This window comes from Crinia signifera, chromosome 4 (assembly GCF_055691185.1).
Source record: "Crinia signifera chromosome 4, ASM5569118v1, whole genome shotgun sequence".
NCBI lineage: Eukaryota > Metazoa > Chordata > Amphibia > Anura > Myobatrachidae > Crinia > Crinia signifera.
Genome location: NC_139220.1, coordinates 148756567 through 148780769, shown reverse-complemented (window position 1 = coordinate 148780769; position 24203 = coordinate 148756567). Strand labels below are relative to the sequence as shown.

Here is a 24203-nt window from a genome sequence, read left to right as displayed (position 1 = left end):
GATAGTGGGGGTATGAAAAGGTCGGAGGACGTGTACCGCCGCCCCTCGCGGGCTCGCTGCGCTCGCCACGCTTCAGGTTGGCGTTGATAGTGGGGGGGCATTTAACATTGTAAGGACCCAACTGGGTGGTTGTACAATAAAAAATCATATACCATCGCATTGTATGCCATACAATTTTTTATTGTACAACATCGCATAGCATCGCATCGCATACCATATTTAGTCTTATGGTATACAATGTGATGGGCGCCGTGCTAGGAAACAAGTACCAGTTTTTCTTATCTTGCTATAACATCATGACTATTGGCCAGCGCAGAGCGCTAATACACAGAATAATTTTTACTGCAGAGTTCAAGCTGAGACTGTGATAGGGATTATAGATCCTTGCGTGGGTTTCCTCCGGGTACTCCGGTTTACTCCCACGGTCCAAAAATATACTGTTAGGCTAATTGGCTCCCAACAAAATTAACCCTAGAATGTCTGCGTGTACATGTGATAGATTGTCTGCGTGTGCGTGTACATGTGATAGATTGTAAGCTCCACTGGGGAAGGGACTGATGTGAATGTTCAAAATGATCTCTGTAAAGCGCTGCGTAATCTGTGTGCGCTATATAAGAAACTGTTAATAAATAATAATAATAGATCCGTATCCTTGAGAAATGTTTTCTGCACATGGTCATGGAAAAATGACACGTTTTTATTATTGTGTATTAGTGCAGTTGGCATCTTTTTTCGTTTTCTATTTTCCATCTCGTACTTTGTCAAGAATCTTTGTATAGAACATAATTGTAGCGTAAGGGTATCTGAAGTCATGATAGATTGACTCTCTAGGTCGACAGTCATATGGTCGATCACTATTAGTTGTCAGTCAAGAGGGCGACATGGAAAGGGTCAACATGAAAAAGGTCGACATGGTTTTTAAAAAATAAATACATTTGAGCTGAACAGGTGGTATTTCATGCACTACCATCCACTACGGCGTGGATGGAGAATATAATAGTGTGCCCAAAGCATGTCCATACTGACCTATGTCGACATAGACACCAAAAAACTTGTGTCGACCTTTTGACCCTGTTGACCTTTTGACTGTCAACCTATAGTGGTCGACCTTATGACTGTAGACCTAGATATTGTAGATCCCAAATACCATACCCAAGGTTCAGAAACACTGTTCTAAAGTGTGTAATACATGTGCTGGCTGGTTCCCCAGGGAATTGGCAGCACTGTATGCATAAGGAGCCATGCAGTACCCAGGACTCCGCATAAGGCATCACACTTCTAACCCCATCCCAAGACTCCTTTTGGCTGGATTCACAGGAATCTGGGGAAGGCTTAGAACAGCGCCTTATGCACACAGAGCTGTCAATCCCCGGGGAACCAACCAGTACATACTGTATATTATATACTGTATAAGAACATGTCTTTTTATATGTGCACATATAAAATTATGTGGTCAGCCCTGCATCTGCTGCTGTTGGTGAGCATTACTTTGGGTCCTAGCTCAACCAAAACACTAACTTTAAGTAACTAGTACATTGTAAGGAACTCAGAATAGAGGAAGATTTAGTAAAAGTAAGGAAAAAGTACACAGTTTAGGGTAAAATCCTAAAAAAATCATTATGATTAATCTACAACTTAAATAAAATAAATGCAATACTAATTACTTAGTACACTGTGAGCAACATGCAGAATTAACCCTTTGGCATATATTCAATGCCGTGGGCGAGCGGTGACTGCGAGCAGGACTTTTTGCTCGCAGTCACCGCTCACCCTGTCAGTATTCAACTGACCCCCCTCATACGCAAATTCCCCCTCGCTCCGTTTTTTGAGCGAGGGGGAATTTGCGAATGTGCCTCCAAAAACTGCGAGAGCCGAGGCTAATTACAGCGAGCCTCGGCTCTCGCAGTTTAGGGGAATCCTTGCCGTTCTGTGACTGCGAGGATTCCCCCGGAACGTTGCATAGTGCGAGCGGCCGGCGTGGGGGTTAAACTGCGAGGATCACTGGTTTTCTGTGATCCTCGCAGTTTAACCCCCTCGCCGGCCGCTCGCATCGGCATTGAATTACCTGCCTTTGAGTGCCATGAGAATTGGTCAAAAGAGGTGTGAACATTGCCAAGCAAATTTGAGTGCCAACGTTGCTTTAATAGAATCTCAAAATATCCAATAGAAATGCCAGCACCACTCACAGTGACTGTTCTTTTTTTTGGGGGTGCAATATTTAACTAAACTTCACTTAATTGACTTGGCTGTATTTGTATTTATGTATACTAAAAGAACAGTCGCTGTGAGTGATGGTGGCATTTTTAGCAGATATTTTGAGGATCGCTCACAGCACTGTTGGCATTACAAGGGATGAGTAAAGAGTAGCAAAATTAAGGAAAAAGTATGCTATCTGTGTAAAAAGCAAAGCTCTGATGTCATACTTTTTTTTTTTATCTGCAACTTTACACCATCTAATTTCCAACAAAAATCCTATTCCTACGTACCTAGTATACTATGGACCTAATTTAGACTTCATCACAGGGCAAATATGTCCTTAAAATGGGCAAAACCATACTGCACTGCAGGTGGGGCAGATGTAACTTGTGCAGGGAGAGTTAGATTTGGGTAGGGTGTGTTAAAACTAAAATACAAATTACAGTGTAAAAATAAAGCAGCCAGTATTTAGGATTCAGTATTGAATCCCGGCGGTCGGGATCCCGGCATTCAGAATCCCGACAGCCGAAATGCCGACAAGGGGGAGACGTGGATCGCCCCCCCTTGCGGGCTCGCTGCGCTCGCCACGCAGCGGGCCCGGTGCCTCGCTACGCTCGGCACACTAATTTATTCTCCCTCCAGGGGTGTCGTGGACACCCACGGAGGGAGAATGTGTCGGCATTTCGGCGGTCGGGATTCCAGCATCAGGATTCTGAATGCCGGGATCCCGACCGCCGGGATTGTTACTGCATCCCAGTATTTATCCTGCACAAAAAAATGCAAAAAAAATGCAACCATCGCTAACTCTCTCTGCACATGTATCTGCCCCACCTGCAGTGCATATGATTTTGTCCATTTTGAGTACAGATTTGTCCCACTATCAGGTCTGAATTAGGCCCTATATACAAATTAGATGCAAACCTGCTGGAAAAAAAGTGCACAGCGTCATATGGTACGGATAGGTGTATGGGGAGGCATCTGTTTCTGTTCTGGATTTAGTGTGTCTATTTGGTTGGTACTCTGCTAATCTGAAATCAGCTTTGTAAATGAGGAGGTATGGCAGCATATTTTGATATATTAGATGACTGTGCCCCAAATTATGATTACAGATGTTCACCTATGAAAGCTGTTTATAGTAGAACCATATACACTTACACCAGCATTTCACAAATAACAGTAGCCATAGTAACTGAAAAACGTGTCCTAGTGACCAGAGCAGTGACTGGTGCTGAGATGAAGCAATCCTGTGTTAAGTAACTGGATGCAGCTTATACACACTGCCACTTCGCTCTATGTACATCTCTAGAACATTTTAAGTAAGCCTATAACCAGTACTATTTTTCTGGAAAAATAGGTCCAGGAACTCCAGGTCTGGGGGCGGATCAAATAAATAAAAAATAATATATATAATAAAGAGGGGGAGGGAGAGATAGATGTATATACTGTATTTAGAAACAAAGGCACTCACAGATGACTTTAAAATAAAACTTATTTAATGGAAAGTACATTTTTAGTACCTGATGATGTCATATTTAATTAGAGGTTCAGTTCAGGAACTGAGTTCCTGCTGGTTCCTCCTGAAAAATAGCACTGCCTATAACATAATGGAACATGAGGCTTTACTGTAAATGATGAGAAGCCAAAGCATTTTGAAGTCTGTTCCTATACTTTAACCATGCACTGACTTTATTTTCTCTGTTTCAGCCAAGTCCTTCTACCTCAAGTCTGAGTTCGACACATTCCGCCTCCCCAAATGTGACAAGTTCTGCCCCATCAAGTGCTAGGGGTATTGTATATTGATTTTGTGTTTGATGCAGTAGTGAAGTACAGTACATCTGTCACTGTTTCACCATGATAAAAATGTACCATATTTTTGGACATAGTGGACAAAATGGAAATATCACTATGAACATACTTTGAAACTTGTCCATGGGGGACAAAGGGAAATTTGCATTGAAAATTAGAAGGCAGGATTAGTGGAAAGGAGGCATAGTCTCATGGGAAATGCCATATCTTCAACCATACTACCGTTTTCAGGCCTGGAAAGGCTCCCAGTCATTCTCTCCAGGTAATAGAGGTCATCTGCATGAGTTCAGATCTGAAAACTGTACTCTGTAATTGGGCACTGCAGAACCCTTGTGGCACCATATAAGTTAAGGATAATAATAATAAAACTGATAATCATGTCATATGGGTCGCTTTCATGGTCTGTCCATAAATTCCATTCATATTGCATCATAATGTGGAGATGTTCTTTCAGTACTACAAAATGGGGATTTACATTAGACTTTCCATCTTAAGGAATGTATCGCACATATTTACATGAACCCAAACCAGGTAATTGTACTGCACTAATGGAAATGGAATACTCATTCAGACTGTTGCTTTAGTGCTCTTTAGGTTGGCTTCACATGTGCACTTAGCCATTTGTCAAAACCCACGTCATTGTTTGTTACAAGGTATACTGGCTAACCTAACGTGTACAATTGGCGGTTTCATTACCAACTTTGAAAGCAGACCAATATAATAACGATAGCTTAAAAGCTATCTTGGTTCATTTATTTTGATAGTATTTATTATTGTGGGCATTTTGGGTTATGATGATTTTTTTTCACATTCGTGGTGGAAGTTGTACTGTATCATACATAGTACGCAGCTATGTGCCATTAGTCGCTGTGAGTTACTGAACATCTAAGCCGTTTATCAATTTACTTTTGAAGTGGGGATGCGGTCACTAGACAGACAAGCATTATGTCCACACCAGAAGGTTGGCATGACAGAAGGTCAACATGATTTAAGGTAGACAGGGTCATTAGGTCGACATGGGGAAGGTCGACAGTCTAAAGGTTTTTCACCTTTTTTTTTTTTTTGAGCCAACATGTGCCAACAGGCGGTATTTCATGCCCTACCATCCACTAGGGCGTGGTGGGGGAGAATAAAATAGTGTGCCGAGCAAGGCACCATGCCTGAAGCATGGCGAGCACGGCTCTGTTTCAGTCCTGGTCGACTGTGTTGAAATTCAGGACAAAATAAAAGTGAAAAACCCCATGTCGACCTTTTGACTGTTGACCTTTCCCATGTCGACCTAATGACCCTTGCGACCTAGCCCCATGTCGACCTCTTGTCATGTCAACCTTGATGCACGTAGACCTTGTGGTGTCGACCTAATTGATGTCTATCCAATAATCCATACCCCTTTTGAAGTGGCAGACTATTATTTTACAAATGCAAACACTATTCTAGTTAACATTATATAAAACGTAGCTGCTACAAATTACCGCTTATGTTATATTTGCAATGAAACTGATTCCTGTTCTTCTGTTTTAGCCTCTCCACTGTTATCTGACAAACACAAGCATTCCAGAGAGAACTCCTGCCTGTCCCCAAGAGAGAGGCCCTGCAGTGCCATATTCCCTGTCCCAGCTGAACCACCACAGGTAGCCAGCTTGTCAGACAACCGACAGTATGGGCCTGATTCTGGTTCATTTGCAAAAGCAAATTCTCTCTCTAATGGACAAAACCATGCTGCACTGCAGGGGGTGCAGAGAGAGTTAGATTTGGGTGTTATTTTGTTTCTGTACAGGGTAAATACTTTATTTTCACAGTGCAAGACCGTTATCAATTTGAAGTAAACCCCCTCACCCAAATCTAACTCTCTCTGAAGATGTTACATCTGCCCCACCTGCAGTGCAGCATGGTTTTGTCCATTAGAGAGAGAATTTGCTTTTGCAAATGGACCAGAATTATGCCATATGTGTGTGCCATTACAGATAAGTCCTATAGTACAAGTAAAGCCTAACAGAAATCAGATTGACGTACAGCATAGTGCCTTCATACAGTACAGTATATGTGTTTGGTTCCGCAACATTAAATAAACAACAAAGACAATAGTCAAAGTAAATAACTCTTGAATACCTGTACACACTGTAAATAGATATATAGATAAGGGTAGATGCATGCAAAAAAATCAATACGGGCAACAACTACGATGTCAGGACACGTGGATGCACCATTGAATATAATATGCCTACATTATCACTGGCATAGTGAATGGTTAATAGGCTGCTTCTATTTGTTTATAGAGAAAGGTCATTATTGCTGCAATACAGCTATGTGCTGTTTTTACCAAGTAGCTAATCCCTTTGTAAGAAAATGAGCTAGCTAGGTTTTCTCAGTACCTTCTTACGGTCATTGTTTGCTAGGAAGTTGCTTGGTAACCTGGAACTATGAAAGTAGAGAAAGTTGAGACCTTTCCCCCTTTTCATCATGTTAAAATGTTTCCTGAATACTAAAGGATTGTTATTGCCTCCTGCTTGAATGTGTATATGTAATATACAATTGTTTTACAGTTAATAGTTTTTTAAATCGCTTTAACATCTATTTTCCTGTTGGTTTCAATTTACGGCAGACATCATTGTGTTGATAATATTCAAAAGTATAGAAGTCCTATATTAATCCTATACAGTGTATGCTCTGTATAGGTTTTCATTATATAATCATCTTGGCAGAATTTACTGCAGTGTTGAATAAGCTAATAGTTACAGAGTAAATGCTATATTTTATAATGAGAGCCTAGTACAGTGTCCTCCTATATTTCTGCCATACATGAGACATAATATAACTAGGGGTTTAGCGCAACCTCACTGTTTGCCACTGTTAGCCATGCAGTGTTAAGCCCCATACACATTAGGCGGTAGGGCTTTCGGAGTGATATTGTGGACAATAATGCCTAGTGGGTATGCTCCCTGTCGTTAATGACCCCCTCCCTCATCCACGCATGTCCAGACGAGGATATCATCGTTCACGACGGCCATGCTGCAGCACAGCCAGCCCCCTGCCGTCACTCACCTCTGAGCAGGCAGCAGCATGTGTATCATTACCAGTCCATATAGATGGCTGAGGTCATCTTTTTAGAGATACTTGGCATAACTGGGTAGCACCAGGGTGGATCACTTTTCCTTTTTGTTGTATATTGTGTGTGAGAGTTTGTATATGGAGCAGAACTTGTATTAAAAAAAAGCTGCAGCTGCTACATTGTAGCACTTCGTTTACAAATGTCACATGCAGTTTCATATACAGTATAGTGGCAGATTTTACCTAGTAAACGCTGCCTCCCTTCTCTGCATTCATGAAGCCAGATGCAGTCCATGAGACTGCACTGGCTTCATTGTAAATGCAGTGACTTCCTATTGGAAGTACTACACGTTGATTATCCCTTATCCAGATATCCGTTATCCAAATTATTCCAAAAACCATCTTTTCCAAAATGTCTTTTTTTGGGTACTTGTGTAGTTTCACGGAAACAGGCTAAGCTACATTTTCAGCGTAGGCTAAGCTACGTTGTCAGCGTAACCCAATGGCTGCCTAGCGTAGTCAGTGTAGTGTCCCCGCGGCAGCCCTGTGTAGTCAGTGTAGTGTCCCCGTCAGGCAGCGTAGTCACTTTACTGTCCCCGGGAGCTGCAGCTCTGTCCCCAGCATCCCTGGCAAGCCTAGTGAGCGCCTCTCACACAGTGCTGGTAACCACCAGATTCCTGTGCTGGTGGACGCCGGCGGAGAGGCGATCATGCTGGCACCGGCGGAGAAGCGTTCCACCTGTCTCAGATGCACAAGTGTCTCAGACGCTTGTGCATCTTAGTAATTCTTGCGGCAGGGTACGGCAACCCTGCCTGTGTCTGCTTCAAGGAAACGGACAGGATTTAGTGCGCAAGTGCGTCTCATGCACAATACAGGATGCCTCAATTTCAAACCCCCACTATCCACATCTGACCGAAGTGTGGCGAGCCCCGCGTCGGTGTGAAGATGATTTAATAAAGTGTGGCAAGCGCAGCGAGCCGCCGTGCCTGAAGCGTGGCGAGGGGACTCGGATTACTTGGCGTGTATTTCGCGTGCACTCGCCACACTTTATAGAATCAACTCCACGCCGACATAGATAGTGGGGGTATGAAGAGGTCCGGAGGACGCATACCGCTTCCCCTCGCGGGGCTCGCCACGCTCCGGGCAGACGTGGATAGTGGGGGTGTTTCAGGAACACAATTTGAAGAGATCAGAGGTCACAATTTGAAGACGTGTTTCAGAAACACATTCACATCTGTTATGTCAGGCAGGTTAAAATGGTCAATGGTTCCCACACAATGTAATAAGCGCTGACTGACTACGCTAACTACGTAAGCTCCAGCAAGCCACGAACGGGGGGAACAGGAAGCTGATACTAACAGGGATGCCTAACTGACTACGCTAAGTACGTAAGCTCCAAGTAGCCGCGAATGGGCGGGAACACTACGCTGATGCTGACAGGGACGCTGACTACTCTGGCCGTGGGAACACTACGCTGATTTTGACAGGGACGCTACGCTGACTACGTAACTGCTGCCGTGAAACTACACAAGTACCTTTTTTCTTGCTAAAAGCACTGCTGGGTACATCTGTAGCTGGCACTACTGGGGACATGATATAGAACTGGCACTAAATGTGTGCATAAAAATTATTGCTTACCATTCAAATTCAGTACCTGAGATTGTACACAAACTTTTTTTCATGTTTTGAAACCTTGTTTCATGCACAAATAAAATATATTTGTGTGTATTTCATGTGTTTGTACAACTTAAATTCAAGATACCTCATTCAAATAAAAATATTCCAAAATACGGAATAATCCGTTATCTCCAAAATGCTTCTGGTCCCGAGCATTTTGGATAAGGGATACTCAACCTGTACTTGCTCATCACCAGTCCAGTGCATGCGCCTGGCCTGGTGCCTGTCAGCTGCATTGTAGGGTCCCACTGGTCATATATCAAATTAAACAACATTGTCCCTGTGCATCCTAGTCACATTTGGCAAAAATAAAAGGCAAAAAAGACTCCAAACTTTAGATTCTTAGGCATGACTGCAGTAAAAATAATACTGGGGAGACTTTAGTACCTTTTTCCTTCAGAATTAAAAGTTTGCAGCCTATAAGCAATCTAATAGCTTATAAACATTGGCATTTATCAAGTTTATCACGTTTCTAAACAAAAAAAGCACCATTAGTCAAAAAGCTAAAACAGGAGTAAAAATGTCATTTTTGGAAACCATTATAATCGCGCCACTAAACAAAAACAAAAAAGTCATGTTGCTAACAGGTTACCAGTATATATGTTTACATGCTAATGGTTTTTTTGTCCATTGTTTCAATATTTCTAGAGAGTTTTCTTTAATCACATTGGGGAAAACACTTTGCCTCGGAGTGACCCAAATCTTTCTGCTCCAGATAAAGGTACATACTGTATGTCCTCTTTCTCCAAAAACGTACAGATGAGTTCTTTCAGTAGGTTCTGCACTTCAATGTTAATAAAGCATAGGTTAAAATGGATGATAAAAGAAGACAAAGCAGCACACACCAAAATTGGCTATTACTTCTCCTTTTGTATACATAACTCTTTCCTTTAACATTGCATTGTTGTAGAAGGATTTGGAGTGGCCAAATAATCAGTAACATAATGACCAACATCAACACGCTGTTACCACCATAAATATAAATGCATGTTTTCCTGGGATGCGGTCATTTGGTCTACTGCATTATGGTCGACAGTCATTAGGTCGAATCCATTAGGTCGACATGCTAAAAGGTCGACATGACTCTAGGTCGACATGGGAAAAGGTCGACATGATTCTAGTTCGAAAGGTCATTAGTTCGACAGGTCATTAGTTCGACAAGGTCATTAGTTCGACATTGTCTATGTCGACATTCACAAGGTCGACATGGAGTTTTTCACTGTTTTTTGAGCCAACATGTGCCGACAGGCGGTATTTCATGCCCTACCATCCACTAGGGCGTGGTGGGAGAATAAAATAGTGTGCCGAGCGTAACGAGGCACCGTGCCCGACGCATAGCGAGCGCAGCGAGCGATGCGAGGGGATGCAGTGCACTTTAAACTGTGTCCATGTCGACTGTGTTGACATTCAGGTAAAAAAACAGTGAAAAACCCCATGTCGACCTTGTGAATGTCGACATAGACAATGTCGAACTAATGACCTTGTCGAACTAATGACCTGTCGAACTAATGACCTTTCGACCTAGAATCATGTCGACCTTTTCCCATGGCGACCTAGAATCATGTCGACCTTTTAGCATGTCGACCTAATGGAATCGACCTAATGACTTTCTACCATAATGCAATAGACCAAATGATCCCAACCCGTTTTCCTGTACTCTTGTGTCATAAGGGGGGGGGGGTGGTAAATAGTTGCTGCATTGTATTGTGGGGTGGGTGGGGCAGTTTGTATCACTGGCTAGTAATAACCGCCATCCATATTTTATCCACTTTTCCTTTGCACATGCCGGATGTTATACAGTAGTGGTCCACAAAGTCCCTAACAATCTGCTTAGCTGAAAGGGTCCATTTCCCTTTTAATACAGTATTGTGAGATTGGTCCCTTGCCTGCACATAATTACAAAATGCCGCTTTGAGCCTTTTGAGTAAGATAGATGGAGGCCATTATTTTAGTACAAAATGATCTTAATTGCTAATCATTAAAGCTTGTAATTCAAGTTCTGTATAAAGAAACTGACATAAGATAAAGTGCAGTCAGTGTATTTGGCACAGGAATTGATATTCCTAAAGGTAAATCAGGTTTAATTGGACACTTTGATTCATCTGTATTTTTACTTAACACTAAAATGTATTAATTACTTGGTTGTATAGCTCTATCACTCAGATTATGATTTAAAGGGATGAAAACTATATAATATTTACTAGGAAATGTGATAAGTACCGTATATACTCGAGTATAAGTTGACCCGAATATAAGCCGAGGCAACTGATTTTACAAGAAAAACTAGGAGAACTTATTGACTCAAGTGGGACCCTCACTCGAGTATAAGCCGAGGGGGTCTTTTTCAGCATAAAAAATGTTCTGAAAAATTAGGCTTATACTCGAGTATATATGGTATGTTGAACATTTGCAGGTAGTCACGGCGCTAAGAGGTATATTTTATGTTGGATATAATAATAACATTTTTTTTTTATAAGCGGTGTGTCATTGCATGATGCTTACCAGCACCCAATGGAAGACCAATATTGGCATATTATGTTAGTACTAGAACATTGCACTGAGAGATGTCAGCCTAACCTGTTTCAAGATATTAATTGTATGCCCTCTGTTCCCCACCTTCCATTCTCTCTAGCTACTGTAGCAATTTGAACAGAAATCGTAATAAGAAACAATTAGGTGAAATGATAATGTTGGAACAAATTAGTCATTATAATAGAATGCACCTCCTTAGTAGAAAGAATAACCAATGTTAATGGTGTACAATGTACATGGGAGCTTAAGGAACACAGGGACTGATTCAGAGATGGAAGCAATGTCGATGTTGTACACTGTGGAGCGATTTGGTTTCCACAGGGAATGAGCCTAAAGGTGCCCATACACGGTCCGTTTAACGGATCCGTTCGGCACTTAATTAGCACGCATCGCATCGGATCGCATCCCTGGTGCATGCCTTGTGCATGCACTGTGATCCGATGCGATGTGTACCTAGTACAAAAAGTATGTGCAGCACATACTTTTTGTACCGTGCGATGAGATGCGCGGGAGCGTGCATCGCATAGTACTAAACGGAGCCGGTGAAAACGGACCGTGTATGGGCTGCATAAGTCGCACTGCTATTGTGCCATGATGGTCTTGTGATTTATTTGCAAAGTGAGTGACAGTCTGTCATTTGTGGGCAGTCAGAGGGAAGTTGTGACTCCTAACAACATAGAATTGGCAGCAGATAAGAGCCATTCGTCCCATCTAGTCTGCCCCTTTTTTAAAACATATGGTCACCTCAAACCCTGTTTTATCCTTATTTCTTTGTATGGATATCCTCATGCCTATCCCTACACATGTTTAAATTGCTCTACTATCTTAGCCTGTATCACCTCTGACGGGGAGCTATTTTACTTATCCTTTTTGGGGCATCACAATTTGCAACTGCCAACCCATATGTACATATAATGGCTCAGACTACTTTCGTCCGACTGCTGTGCAACCATAGTGTTACTTAGAACCTGGATTATCAACTGATGTGCGTTCAATGGTTGCGTCCTCATTCACAATCAGTGGATCTGAGAGATTGCCAGTGGCCTTCACATTACTAATCCTGGCATCTGCAACATTTTCCTACAGGATTACAGCTGCTAAGGAATTTGCCTCCATCTCTGAATGTTGCCCAGCGTTATTTGAAATAAAAGTTCTGCTGAACAAAGTATACAAGTTATACAGGTGTGGGGTCCTGGGGTGCACACCAATTGAGAGGTGCGACCATGCGGAGACCTTTCAGTAGAACTGCATACAAAGTCAAAGTTGCAGGTGCACAAATCAAACTCCCAATTTAATGAATATTGCCATAAAATTTTGCATTTTTAGCGAGGTTCTTCGCTTATTTATGGCCATAAGTAACGGCTTGCCCACCGCGTCCAGGTGACCTCATTAGTCGGGCAAGTCCCTAACATTTTGGGGTGTACAAATCTAGGGCACAGGGCACCCCAAAACGATGCAGCCGAGTGACCCCAGGGCAACACAAGACTGAAAGAAATATATAGTGGTACAAAGTGAGGATAGGTTAGTGAGAGAGGCTGCTAAAGATAGCAGGGCTAAGTAAGTGAGAGGTAACAAAAGGAGAGATAAAGTAGTGAGAGGTGAAGTAGGCAGGTAAAGGTGAGAAATGAATTACACTGAAATAAAACACACAATAGGGATGAAAGTGAATATGAAAATAAGTGTTAATTTGTGTTGCTCCTGAGGCCAAACAGCCACACCAGTCCAGGGGGGCCCACAACCCAGAAATGCACCCCCCCTTTCGTATACAAGTTGCCTGTCCTGAACACCAGTGCTTGCTCTAACTTATACTTAGAATCATTGGTGCTGTCAATATATGTCATTGGACCTTTATGCCAATATCCTTTACATATAAAACTCCAGCTTTAAGATATTGGCGGTATCCAATTAGCTGCAGTAATATAATGTGGCTAATTGACATGTGTGGGTCCATCCTATTAGCCCTGATGCAGACACTTCTCAGGGATATTGTTTCACTTTCCTCAGGTAGGCCAAAGCAAATCCCTGTTAAACCACATAGGTCCACGGCTTTTCGCCGATCAAGAGCAGAAACAACAGGCTATAATTGGATAGGCCTATATTGACCAGTGGACAAAAACTGTGATAAAAGCCCATGTCAAAAATGAATGTGGCTAATACTTCCCCCATATTTTTCCTTTTATTTATTAACATTACTTATGTAGCCCCAGCGTATTCTGTTGTGCGTTTCTATATGATTTAACTCAAATATTTTTTAAGAAAATAGTGATCTAAATCCGAAGTGTTCATTTCGGCATCTATGATTACTTTTCATAGTACTCAATCTTTGGCATCTCTGCCATCTAATTATTTATTTCACTTTTCTTCCCTGTGAAATGTGAATGCGCGCTGTCATCTGCTTGCTACAAAATAACACATTCAGGTCTGACTTTGAAAATCAACACCGAAATTCAAGGTGGTTTGTGTCAGTTCTGCTCCTATTTTTCAGCCGTGAACACAACTCCGAGCAGTTGGAGCTTGGACAGTGGAAAAGAAGCCAAAAATCTGTCAGAATGTGGAAGACTCATAACTCCTCCTGTACCACCCAGACACGCTCAGGCTGGTAGGTCTGACTTTTCCAACATCTCCTCAGTATACATTTAAGGGGTCATTGGATAGGCTGACAAGCATTAGGTTGACACCACTAGGTCTACATGCATGAAGGTCGACATGACAGGAGGTCGACACAAGCATTAGGTCGACATGGGGAAGGTCGACAGTCAAAAGGTTGACATGGGGGTTTTCACTGTTTTACACGAATGTCGACACAATTGACATGGACACTGAAAAATAGCACCGCGTCCCCTCGTTTGCCATGCTTCAGGCTCGGTGCCTCGCTTTGCTTGGCACACTATTTTATTCTCCCAACACGCCCTAGTGGAAGGTAGGACATGAAATACGCAGTGCGACATTTCAGTGTCAGTCGATATTCGGGTGAAAAAACCCATGTTGACCTTTTGACTGTTGACCTTCCCCATGTCGACTTACTGCTTGTGGCGATCTAACCCATGTCAACCTTCAGTCATGTCAACCTAATGCTTGTAGACCTAGTGACCGTATCCCCATTTAAGCTAAGCACATGCATTGTCATTTTATTGACTTTTGTTGAGAAGAATTCCTGCACTTTCTTTTAAATTGAAAACATTCACAGCGACAAAACAAGTCTGGATATGAACATCAAGGACGTAAGAGGGTCATATTTGCAATCTAAAATAAACTGGGAGTAATAGCCTAGTCAGAATAAAGAATGTGGTTGTCAATTGATAGGCTGACCAATAGTAGTTTCTAATTATGGCTTGCCGAAATACCTAAAATAACTCCAGTAGGGTTTTTCTGTGTTCTGAAACAGAGGATAATATAGGGATAGGATTGTATGGCTGGGCAGGCTTCAGGCCACATGGCTTTCTGTTTTTCTTTACAAATTTATGGGATGTGGCACATTTAGGAACTCCAGAGGCACCAATGACTTCCGTTGCGTTCTTTCCTTGTTAAGGGACAATTTGTTTGATATGTGTTTTTTCGTACTAGATAACTAAATATTTATTACAGGCATTTTGCCTCTAACAAGCATTTGTCAGAGATGGTTAAGAGAACATTGTTAGTTGTAAAATAATTATAATTTGGATATGATTTTATTGTTCGGGTATGTTATTTAAAATAAATTGATAGGAAGCACCTTTTGTGTAATGCTAAATAAATGTGTCTTTTTCATATATCATTTTGTCACTGTTCTAAATTTGTTTGTGATCATGCTATGTTTGATGTGCTGCTCATCAGACCTAGCAACATCACTAGTGACACCATGCGTGCTAATGAAGGATGAAAGCGTGATCTTTCCATCCTTTATTAATATCGCTCCAGTGTGTACAGGCGATACGCATTAAACCTCTCACTATGTCTATTCCTTCTGATTTCAGCATCTCCAGCTAGAAATGTAGCTGCCGTATCTCCTTCTCTTATGGGACGATCTCCGATGAAGGTAAATGAGTTTACCATTTGGTGTATAAGTTGTTACCAGGAACCCAGGGGTAAATAATGGGTGGTGCCCTCTTCCCCAGCATATTTCAGCTGAGTGAGCAAAGGAGCAAGTAATCTGATCACATTATTTCTCGGTGATCACCGGGACGGACTCCCTGTAGTGGCTTCCAAGTGACACATCCAGGGCTTAAAGATCCATTACTGACTGCGATCAAGAAGTGGCGGCTGCATCAGAGCTGACTCACTCAACACCAGAGCTCTGAGGGGGCAGGGAGATGGGTGGCTGCATGACCTATGATGTCATACCGCCGCAGGTCACAGCCCTGTCAGCATCTGAAAATGCAAAAGTTACAAATGGTGGTACAACATGTTAATGTTACTGCTGTAGCCAGCCTACCACCGGTCAGGAAGCATGGTTCAGGGTCTAGCTGTGTAGAGATCATGTGTTCTCCCTATGTTTATATATTACACACACGAGCAGGGACTTGATGTGTATGACTAAACATTTTAGTTAATAGTGCTGCATAATACAGTACAGTATGTGTGCACTGTATGAATGTCAAAATATTTAATGGAGATTAAATAGCAATCAGCCAGCAGAGGGCACACTTATACTGCAGAACTGCAGATAATGTTTTATTTTGATACTGAAACCTGACAATGTTTTTGGTGTAAAATAATAAAATTTGACTTCACAATCTCTAGTGTGCAATAATGAGTGTCAATTAGTCAGGTACAATCCTTTGCTCCTATATGGCCATCTAACCTATTAGTGGCTTCTTACACCTTTAGCGTTTGTTCTAGCTTGGGCAATTAACACTCACATAATGCATTAGTAAGTCTCCTCTTAATAACCTTGATGTTCTGAGTAAATGGTCACATACTCACTTGCGTATTTATATAAAACCCGCTACTTTTACATGAAATAAGATAGAAAGATGAGGCGATGTGGATCCTGTACCTGCTGCTTCTTTTTCCCCTCGATGTCCCATAAGTAATGAGTAATTTCTGTGAAATTCTGAGTAAACCATATTAACTTCTCACATATCTTAGTGTCAGCTGCTCACAGCTCTTATATATTTTACGTATTTTAGTACATATTAAGTAGACAAGTTTCATTAAAATACAATGAAGGTTGTTACTGCAGTCAGATGGTTTTCACAGCAGAGAAGGATGTTTTTTGATTGGCACTGTTACAATGCCATTGTGGTGTATTATAAATATAATACTGTAGGTCACACCATGTGTTTGCTAGCCTCCACGGCAATGGCGTAAAGTGTGTCCCAGTTGCCCGGGGGCAAGATAAATATTAGTGCCCCCCCCCCAAATAGCTCAATCATCAGTAAGAGGTCTGTCTCCAGTAAGACACATCATGGGTACAGAGTGTGACACTTGCAAAAATGATGTTAGGTTAGGAGAGGGAGTCAGCCACAGAAGTGATTATTGATGGCTTTCAATTAACTGATTTAAACTTGCAGGGAAGGAGAGGTGCTCTCTTGGGAGCAGGAGCCCGGCAGCAGATGGCTCCATTACCACCTCTGCTCCCCAGACCCTTTCCTCCTTTTTCTGCTTCTTACTTCAACCTCACCTCATGTTGTACTTATGCTTTTTGTGCCTTTGTAGTCTGTTTATGCTGGTAGGTATGACAATGTGTTTCTGGGCATTCCTATGGATTCAGTACGAAATCCCGGTGGTCAAATTATCAGCGCCGAAATACTGACAAGGGGGGGCGTGGATTGCTCCCCTTTGCTGGCTCGCTGTGTTCGCCACACAGCAGGCCCGACAGGGCCGGATTTGTGCCTAGGCCCGTGAGGCACCGGCCTCAGGGCGGCACCAATTAAGGGTGGCAGGCAGGCTGACATTCTGTTAAATAGCAGCATGGCACAGCGAGTGGGCAGCGGCGAGTGGCGAGCACCGCCGCCGCAGACATGAATTATCATATGTCGGCGGCAGCGCCGCTCGTCACCCGCAACTGCCCACCCACTCTGCCATGCCTATTACATCACCGCTTAGTGGCTGGGTCCGATGGTCCCCCTGCGCATCCGGAAATGGCTCACTGCTGCCGGCGCCCGCCCATTGGCTACTCTACACACACAGTCTATTGGGTGCTGTGTATCCATCAGCTGAGCTGAGCGACGCGCAGATCCGCCCTGCGCTCAGTCAGTCACAGTGTGAGGGAGACTGACGGAGACACTGTGCTAATCATTGTACTAATAAGTGCCTCCCTCCGGGTCCTCCGTACAGTGAGCAGTCCAGAGTGCTTTAAATTTTTTTAAGGTGGGCTACAGTTACATTTTAATGAAATATATAAATAACAATGTATATACATTAAAATAGGGGGGGGACAAAAATGTTGTGCCTAGGGGCGGCCTGACCCCTAAATTCGCCACTGAGGCCCGGTGCCTCGCTACGCTCACCACACTATTTTATTATCTCTCTATGGGTGTCGTGGACACCCATAGACGGAGAAATTGCCATCATTGCGGTGGTCGGGATTCCGGCGTCAGTATTTCAACCGTCGGGATTCTGACCGCCAGGATTTTGCCTCATCCGATTCCTATCTTTGAACTTCATCTCCTATTATTTAATAAACCTCATGTCTATTTTGCCCTTCTGTATTTGTAATATAGAATGCTTGCCTTATTCTTGTGTTTTTCTATGCTTCCCTTGCCATCTTATGTTATAATTTTTTCCTGTATCCTTCAATAACAACAAACTGCATACAAATATATTCGCAGTATGTATGTAATAAAATCAATTGGGATATTTGTTATTGCTCCCAGTTTACTCTGTCCTGTATACATGCACGTGATTTATCATCTTACCTGTTTATGGTTACACGTAACTAGGTAATATAGTTATCTGCACACTCTTCCTCCAAAATGTGTTTCTGACACAGGATTTATTAACCTTTGTTTTTCATCTTGCAGGGCTCAATGCAGTCATTTACTCCATCTCCTGTAGATTGCCATCCATCAAGCCTGATGTCTAATTCCCCAGTCCTGTCAGGAAGCTGTAGTAGTGGCATTTCTTCCCTAAGTCGGTGCAGCATTTCAGAGATGTCAGGCTTTGAGAGTCAAATCTTTGATCAAACAGTGTCCGGTTCTAGTTACGGTATATCAGAGGAACCGACCAGGAAGGAAAATAAAACGCCACCTCCTTACAGCGTGTATGAGCGGACTTTAAGGCGCCCTGTACCCATACCTCAGTGTCTTTCCATACCTGCCCCTAATGACCCTCCAGCTTTACCACCCAAACCAGGCCCAGTACGTCCAACAAGCCTGGAGAATGGGAAAAGGACCGATCCACTACCACGCCCTAGACCTTTTCCACGGAAAGTGTCTCAGTTGTAACTTGCTTTTACATTTCCATACCGAGAATGAACAATATTATTATTACTTTTTAGAACAGCTAGCCCTTGTGGGTACTGTGATAAAGTGACACTGCAGAAGGGGACAGAGCCGGACTGTGCCACAGGGGTACAGGGGAAATCCCCAGTGGGCCCCACTGCCTAAAGGTCCCACCCTCTCATCTAGGGATAAGGTTCCAGTCTGCTGGATGATCATACCCCTTAAGCATGGGCCCCTACTACTGCTTTCCCCTGGTGGGCTCTTTATGCCCCAGTCTGACACTGGAAGGGGTATTTACACTTAATGAAAGTGTGGGCACTTTAAATGTTTACTATTTGATTCCCTTATTTAAGGAAGTGAAGCATTTTATTTTGTATTATTATTTTGCACATTATTATAGAAGTATTAATTCAGGATTAACTTGACAAGGCACTTTGATCATATACAGATGAAAAGCACATACATTTTCTTAGAACAATATTATGATGTTTTACACTTTTCTCTTCCTCATGCACACACACATTCTCTCACATGCACACACTCCTCTTTCTTCCTTGTTTGTATGTGCAAACTAGATTGTATTTTGATTTTATTTTTAAAAATGTTTGATTTGTTTTTAACTACTAACTATTAAACCAGCCAACAATTCCAAGTTTGTTATACAGTATGTGCTACCTTCAGATTTAGATTATATTTGTCCCGGTTAATAGATTGCTTGAGTTTATTTGATAAATATAGTCTTCTTCATTTTTTCCAAAAATAATATGGGATTTTAACTTCTGTACAATGTATACAAGTTTGTGCTCAATTGCAGTAATTTATCTTCCTTATTTTGTATATGCAGAGGATTGTTGTTGCTTTATACATTTGGGCAGAGGTGTCAGAATTGCATGCACTAAGAGGTGTTCCATTGGTCAGAGCAGGACAACTGTATTCTGTATCTCTCTGTGTGCTGAGATCATTGTGTGCTTACAGCCTCTCCTATGGCTGCTTATTTTACATGAATTTGATTTATTCCAGCCACCATCCAATTTATGAATGGTGGTACTACATGGGAGGGCTTTAGTGGTTCAATTATGCAGAACTTTTCCGACATCATTGTTTTTCTTGTTTTTATTTGGTTTGATGTTTGAACTAGCCAAATTCATACATAGGTCTAACTAATGGGTCAGATTTAGAGTGATATTTTTGCAACAAACTACAGTATTTGTATTTTTGATATAAAGGTGTTCTCAGGCCATACCCAACCAACCGGCTGACACCTTTCAGTGGTCTAGAATTAAAGGATGGATATTTTATGTCAGAATATAAACTCCATATAAACTTTAAATGGATTCTCTAGTTGCGCTTTCCTATAGACTGTTGTATAATATAATGTCCAATCATGATTTATTGGTGCGAATTCCTGGAAAGTTTAAGTAAAACATGTATTCCTAAGTAGTCAAAATGAGAACGTGCATACTCACAAGTGAATGCTCCTTCCCATAGTCCTCTGCCCTGCTGTATTACAGAATGCCAGTGTGTACAGTATATGTGTGGATAACTGATACAGTAAGACATCCCCACAGCATAACATGTCACCTAATGCACTTCTTGGTGCTCCCTATAATATTGCTACAGATTATTTTATGAAAGTAAAAGCACACTGGGGCTTTATTTTATGTTGGCCATATTCAAACGGTGTGCATTAATTGTAATGCAGTGATGTATCAAGTATATTTGGAGGTAAAATATCCATACTCCTATCTAAGTCTTTAAAGTCTTCACACGTGACTCTGTTGTATCTATCCAAATTTATCAAGTTCTACAACTAAATCTCTCATTCACGTTTACAGTTTCAGTGATTTGATCCCCAAACCTGTAGCAGTATGTAGAGCAGTCATGTCCAAACTATGGCCCTCCAGATGTTGAGAAACTACAAGTCCCATCATGCCTTGCCACAGTTTTGCTATTAGGGCATGCTAAAACTATTGCAAGGCATGCTGGGATGTGTAGTTTCACAACAGCTGGAGGGCCATAGTTTGGACATGCCTGATGTAGAGGTTATATTGACACTCAGGCACATTACTTGATAGCCCTCCTTATAATACACAAATGCATATGTTGCCGTATGCCTACAGTATGTTCCATAAATCCTGTTTTGCATTCTCATACGGATTTGCACTTGCAGACTGGACTTTTTCAATCCAGCATTTGTGCTTGTTCTTTTTTTCCCCCTTGTTGCTGTATTCATTATTTCTTTCAGGCTTTTGTTGTTGGAAGATTTATGTATCTGCCTGTGTACCATCCTACCTAATTAACTCTAAATCAGATCCATTGTTTAAAAGTGCCTTGTGTTCAGCCACTATGTAGACAATTTTTTTTTAATTCATATTATTTTCTAGCGAAACAATATGGCAGTTGCAGTATTATAGAAAACCCTCATTCAGTATATTGTTATGCACGTCACCAAGCAATATAAGTAACTGCTCATATATTTCACCACATAGATTTGACTAATTTAGTTTTATATCCCTTTAGACTAAACCATCTGGATGCCAATTTTAAATGCGTTGGTAATTGCAAGCACATAGCTAGGGATCCCGCCACTTTCTCCTCAGCATACTGTACAGTAGTGTGACCCAGTGGCGTAACTATAAATTTTGCTCCCCCCTGCCAAAAAGTCTGTGCCCCCCCCAGGCTCCTCTCCAGCGTGTTTCCCCAGTGTGTGACGTGATGATATCACACGCATAATGGAGAAGCTGAAACAGGAGAGAGGAAGAGAGACCAGCAGACACTGCTGCTTCCCTTGGCTCTGACGCATCCCAGGCCGCCCTAGCACGCCCATCCGCCCACCCTGTACACAGTAGCCAATAGCTGGCTCTGTGTACAGTCAATTGAAACAGTGGGGGGGATTTGTCGTCTCTGCCATGGCGGCACCCGCGCTGCGGCTGACTCGGCTCCAGTGCTCAGTCAGTGGGCAAGCAGCATTATGTCGGTGCGTCGAGCGGGTGCCGGCGCCCACACAGACCCCGCTGCTGCTTGCTCCCCCAAGCGGCTGCTGGGGCTGCCTTACAGTCGTTACGCCACTGGTGTGACCACTAGCATGCCTGTCATTAATGCTCACACTCATTTGCACAGATGTTAGCCATTTATGCCAGGTACACACATTAATGAACAATTGCAATTAAAATACATAAACATAGATCATTTTACAGTATGTTCATCTTCTACAACTGGTGTCCGAAAAATACAGACTTTGTTTAGATTTTATAGCTGTGAATATCATGCGCCTCTGGTGAAAATCATTGCAAATCAGGAGTAAGTTACTGCACAATTGACCTTTTCCTTATATACTGTAACTGGACACATATCATAACCATATATGATATGTAATTATCAGATTTACACTAGAGAAAATGTTATAAAAACAACAACTTGATCCTGAGTAGAAGATTCTCCTATGCCAGTAGGTAAATCTACATGAACACTGTACTGCATGGTGCTGTATGTTTGTGTGCAATGTTAGTGTTGTGTGCAAATGCACACCTAATTTACAAAATATTGCATATGAGAATAAGTACTGTATAGCTAATATTTGTATATGTACACATTAGTAAGACCGATATTATATTCTGCACAGAGAAATGTATTTCTCTGCAAATTTGTATTTATTAGTAGTAGGTAGAGATGCTACCGTGTGTGCTATTTGATGCATATACTCTACATTAAGATGTCATGTACAGATGCAACAGTGCCCCCTAGTGGTCATGTTGTCACAAATGTCGAAGTGATGGCTTGGCTTTACAAAGCAATAATTGAAAAATGCCTGTCAGAAATGCAAGTGAACTGATCCAAACTGTAAATTGTGTAGATGAGGTGATCCTTTATAAGTGTGATTATTAAACCAAGTTTCATAAATCATTCATACCCGTATAACTGTATCCCCTATATATTTCTTACTCCTCTCCTTCTAGCCAAGTCACCATTATCCTTGCATTCTTTGCTTAAGGCAACTACATGTATTATCCTTTAAAAATATGTCCCCTTAGGCCCATTTCTCAACATCACATAGATCTTTGGTTCCATCATCCTTCTGCTGTAGTTATGACCTTGATCACCATTTCTAGATTCAGACACAAAGTAACTACTGCATAATGCAATAAATATTTACTTGCAATTATTTCCAAAATGATCACACATCACATTAGAAGAGAGCAATCCCTAACAATGCAATTTTCGATGACAGATACTTGTACTGATGTAATGTGCCTTTGCAGCTAGTGTGCTGTCTCATCATCATTTTTCCCAGAATGATGGTCATTGTAGATCTGTGTTGCTGTGCTGCTTTTATGTTCCTACCAAAAGACCTACCACCTGTCCCAGCACATAATTCCATCTCCTCACCAACCGAGCACTTTACACAATTGCTTTGATCATTCACATGCTTGCTGTTTATGGCAGTTTCCAAAATAGTTATGCATAGTTAAACACTCCGTTCAGAAAAATAAGATGAAATATTTCCCTTTTTTACTGGGGAGCTGATTTTTTGGTAAAGCGTGTATTTTGCTTTTGCAGACCGTCTGGTTGACAGAGAACGACCACTTTTTATATATTTTCCCAAGAAAAATGTTAGCAGGTGAATAATTACATTTTTAGTAAATGTTCAAGTATTTTTGTACATAACTTGTTAACTTAATATCTTATTAAGATATTACACTTAAACAAAAAAAAAATAAGAGCAGGCATGCGAATGCAGTATGATTGTGATAATTATGCCAAATAATTTATGGATTAAAAACTATTTGTACATACATGCTTTTTAAATAATAATTCAGCCATATTGACTTTACAGTTTTGAATGTCAGAAGAAAATATATGGTAAAAAATATTTATGTTTTAGTAAAAAAAATATTAAAGAATGATAGTAATGTTAGCTTTGTACCGGGCAATTTTGTAGTTTGGAATTTTTAGAACTGGTTGTGGCTTTGGAATATAACATAGTGTTGTGTTTTTAACATCCTTTAACAGGTAATAAGAGGCAAAAAGAATATATGTTTGTATGTATATGTTTGCATATACATAGACTTGTATAAAGATGCATTGCCTTCATTTTCAATTTTAGCATTGTAACAGACTTCTCTCAATTTTCTGTGTAGTTAATTTGTTGTACAGTGATATAAAACAGTGTTTTGGGTTTCTTTCTGCAGCCATTTTCTATTTTTGGCAATCAGCAGAATTGTTACATTTGATATATGCGTGTATTACTGGCCTCATTTATGCATATTAACTATTATGATAATCTCTCCACCAGATGTTCATATTAGTTAGTGCAGCAATGGATTAAAGTAAAATAAAGTTACTTGAGTAATATTCATCTCTTGTCTGTTTCATTTTTATATCGCTATTTATTTTCTGATTTCCATTATGTTTGCTTATCGATTTGCCGCAATTAAATACAACATACAATATAACTTTGCTTAGGTGGAGTTGCATACACAATTGGTTAGAGAGAACTGAGGGGCAGATTTATTCAGCTTGGAGAAGAGATAAACTGGAGATAAAGCAGAGAAAAGGTAAAAGGAGATAAAGCAGGGCCAA

General features: G+C 41.4%; 1 protein-coding gene across 2 annotated transcripts in view; it reads left to right on the top strand.

The window, feature by feature from the left end:
- The window catches only part of DOCK4 (dedicator of cytokinesis 4), a 357536-nt gene extending 333557 nt beyond the window's left edge, over positions 1-23979 (top strand). For both annotated transcript variants that reach the window (XM_083182741.1, XM_083182740.1), the window contains 6 exons: positions 3901-3982; positions 5524-5633; positions 9376-9448; positions 13745-13858; positions 15213-15274; positions 18204-23979. In XM_083182741.1, the coding sequence (XP_083038867.1) occupies positions 3901-3982; positions 5524-5633; positions 9376-9448; positions 13745-13858; positions 15213-15274; positions 18204-18626 (864 nt within the window). In that variant the 3' untranslated portion in view covers positions 18627-23979. The remainder of the gene's footprint in view (positions 1-3900; positions 3983-5523; positions 5634-9375; positions 9449-13744; positions 13859-15212; positions 15275-18203) is intronic.
- Positions 23980-24203: the final 224 nt, after the last annotated feature.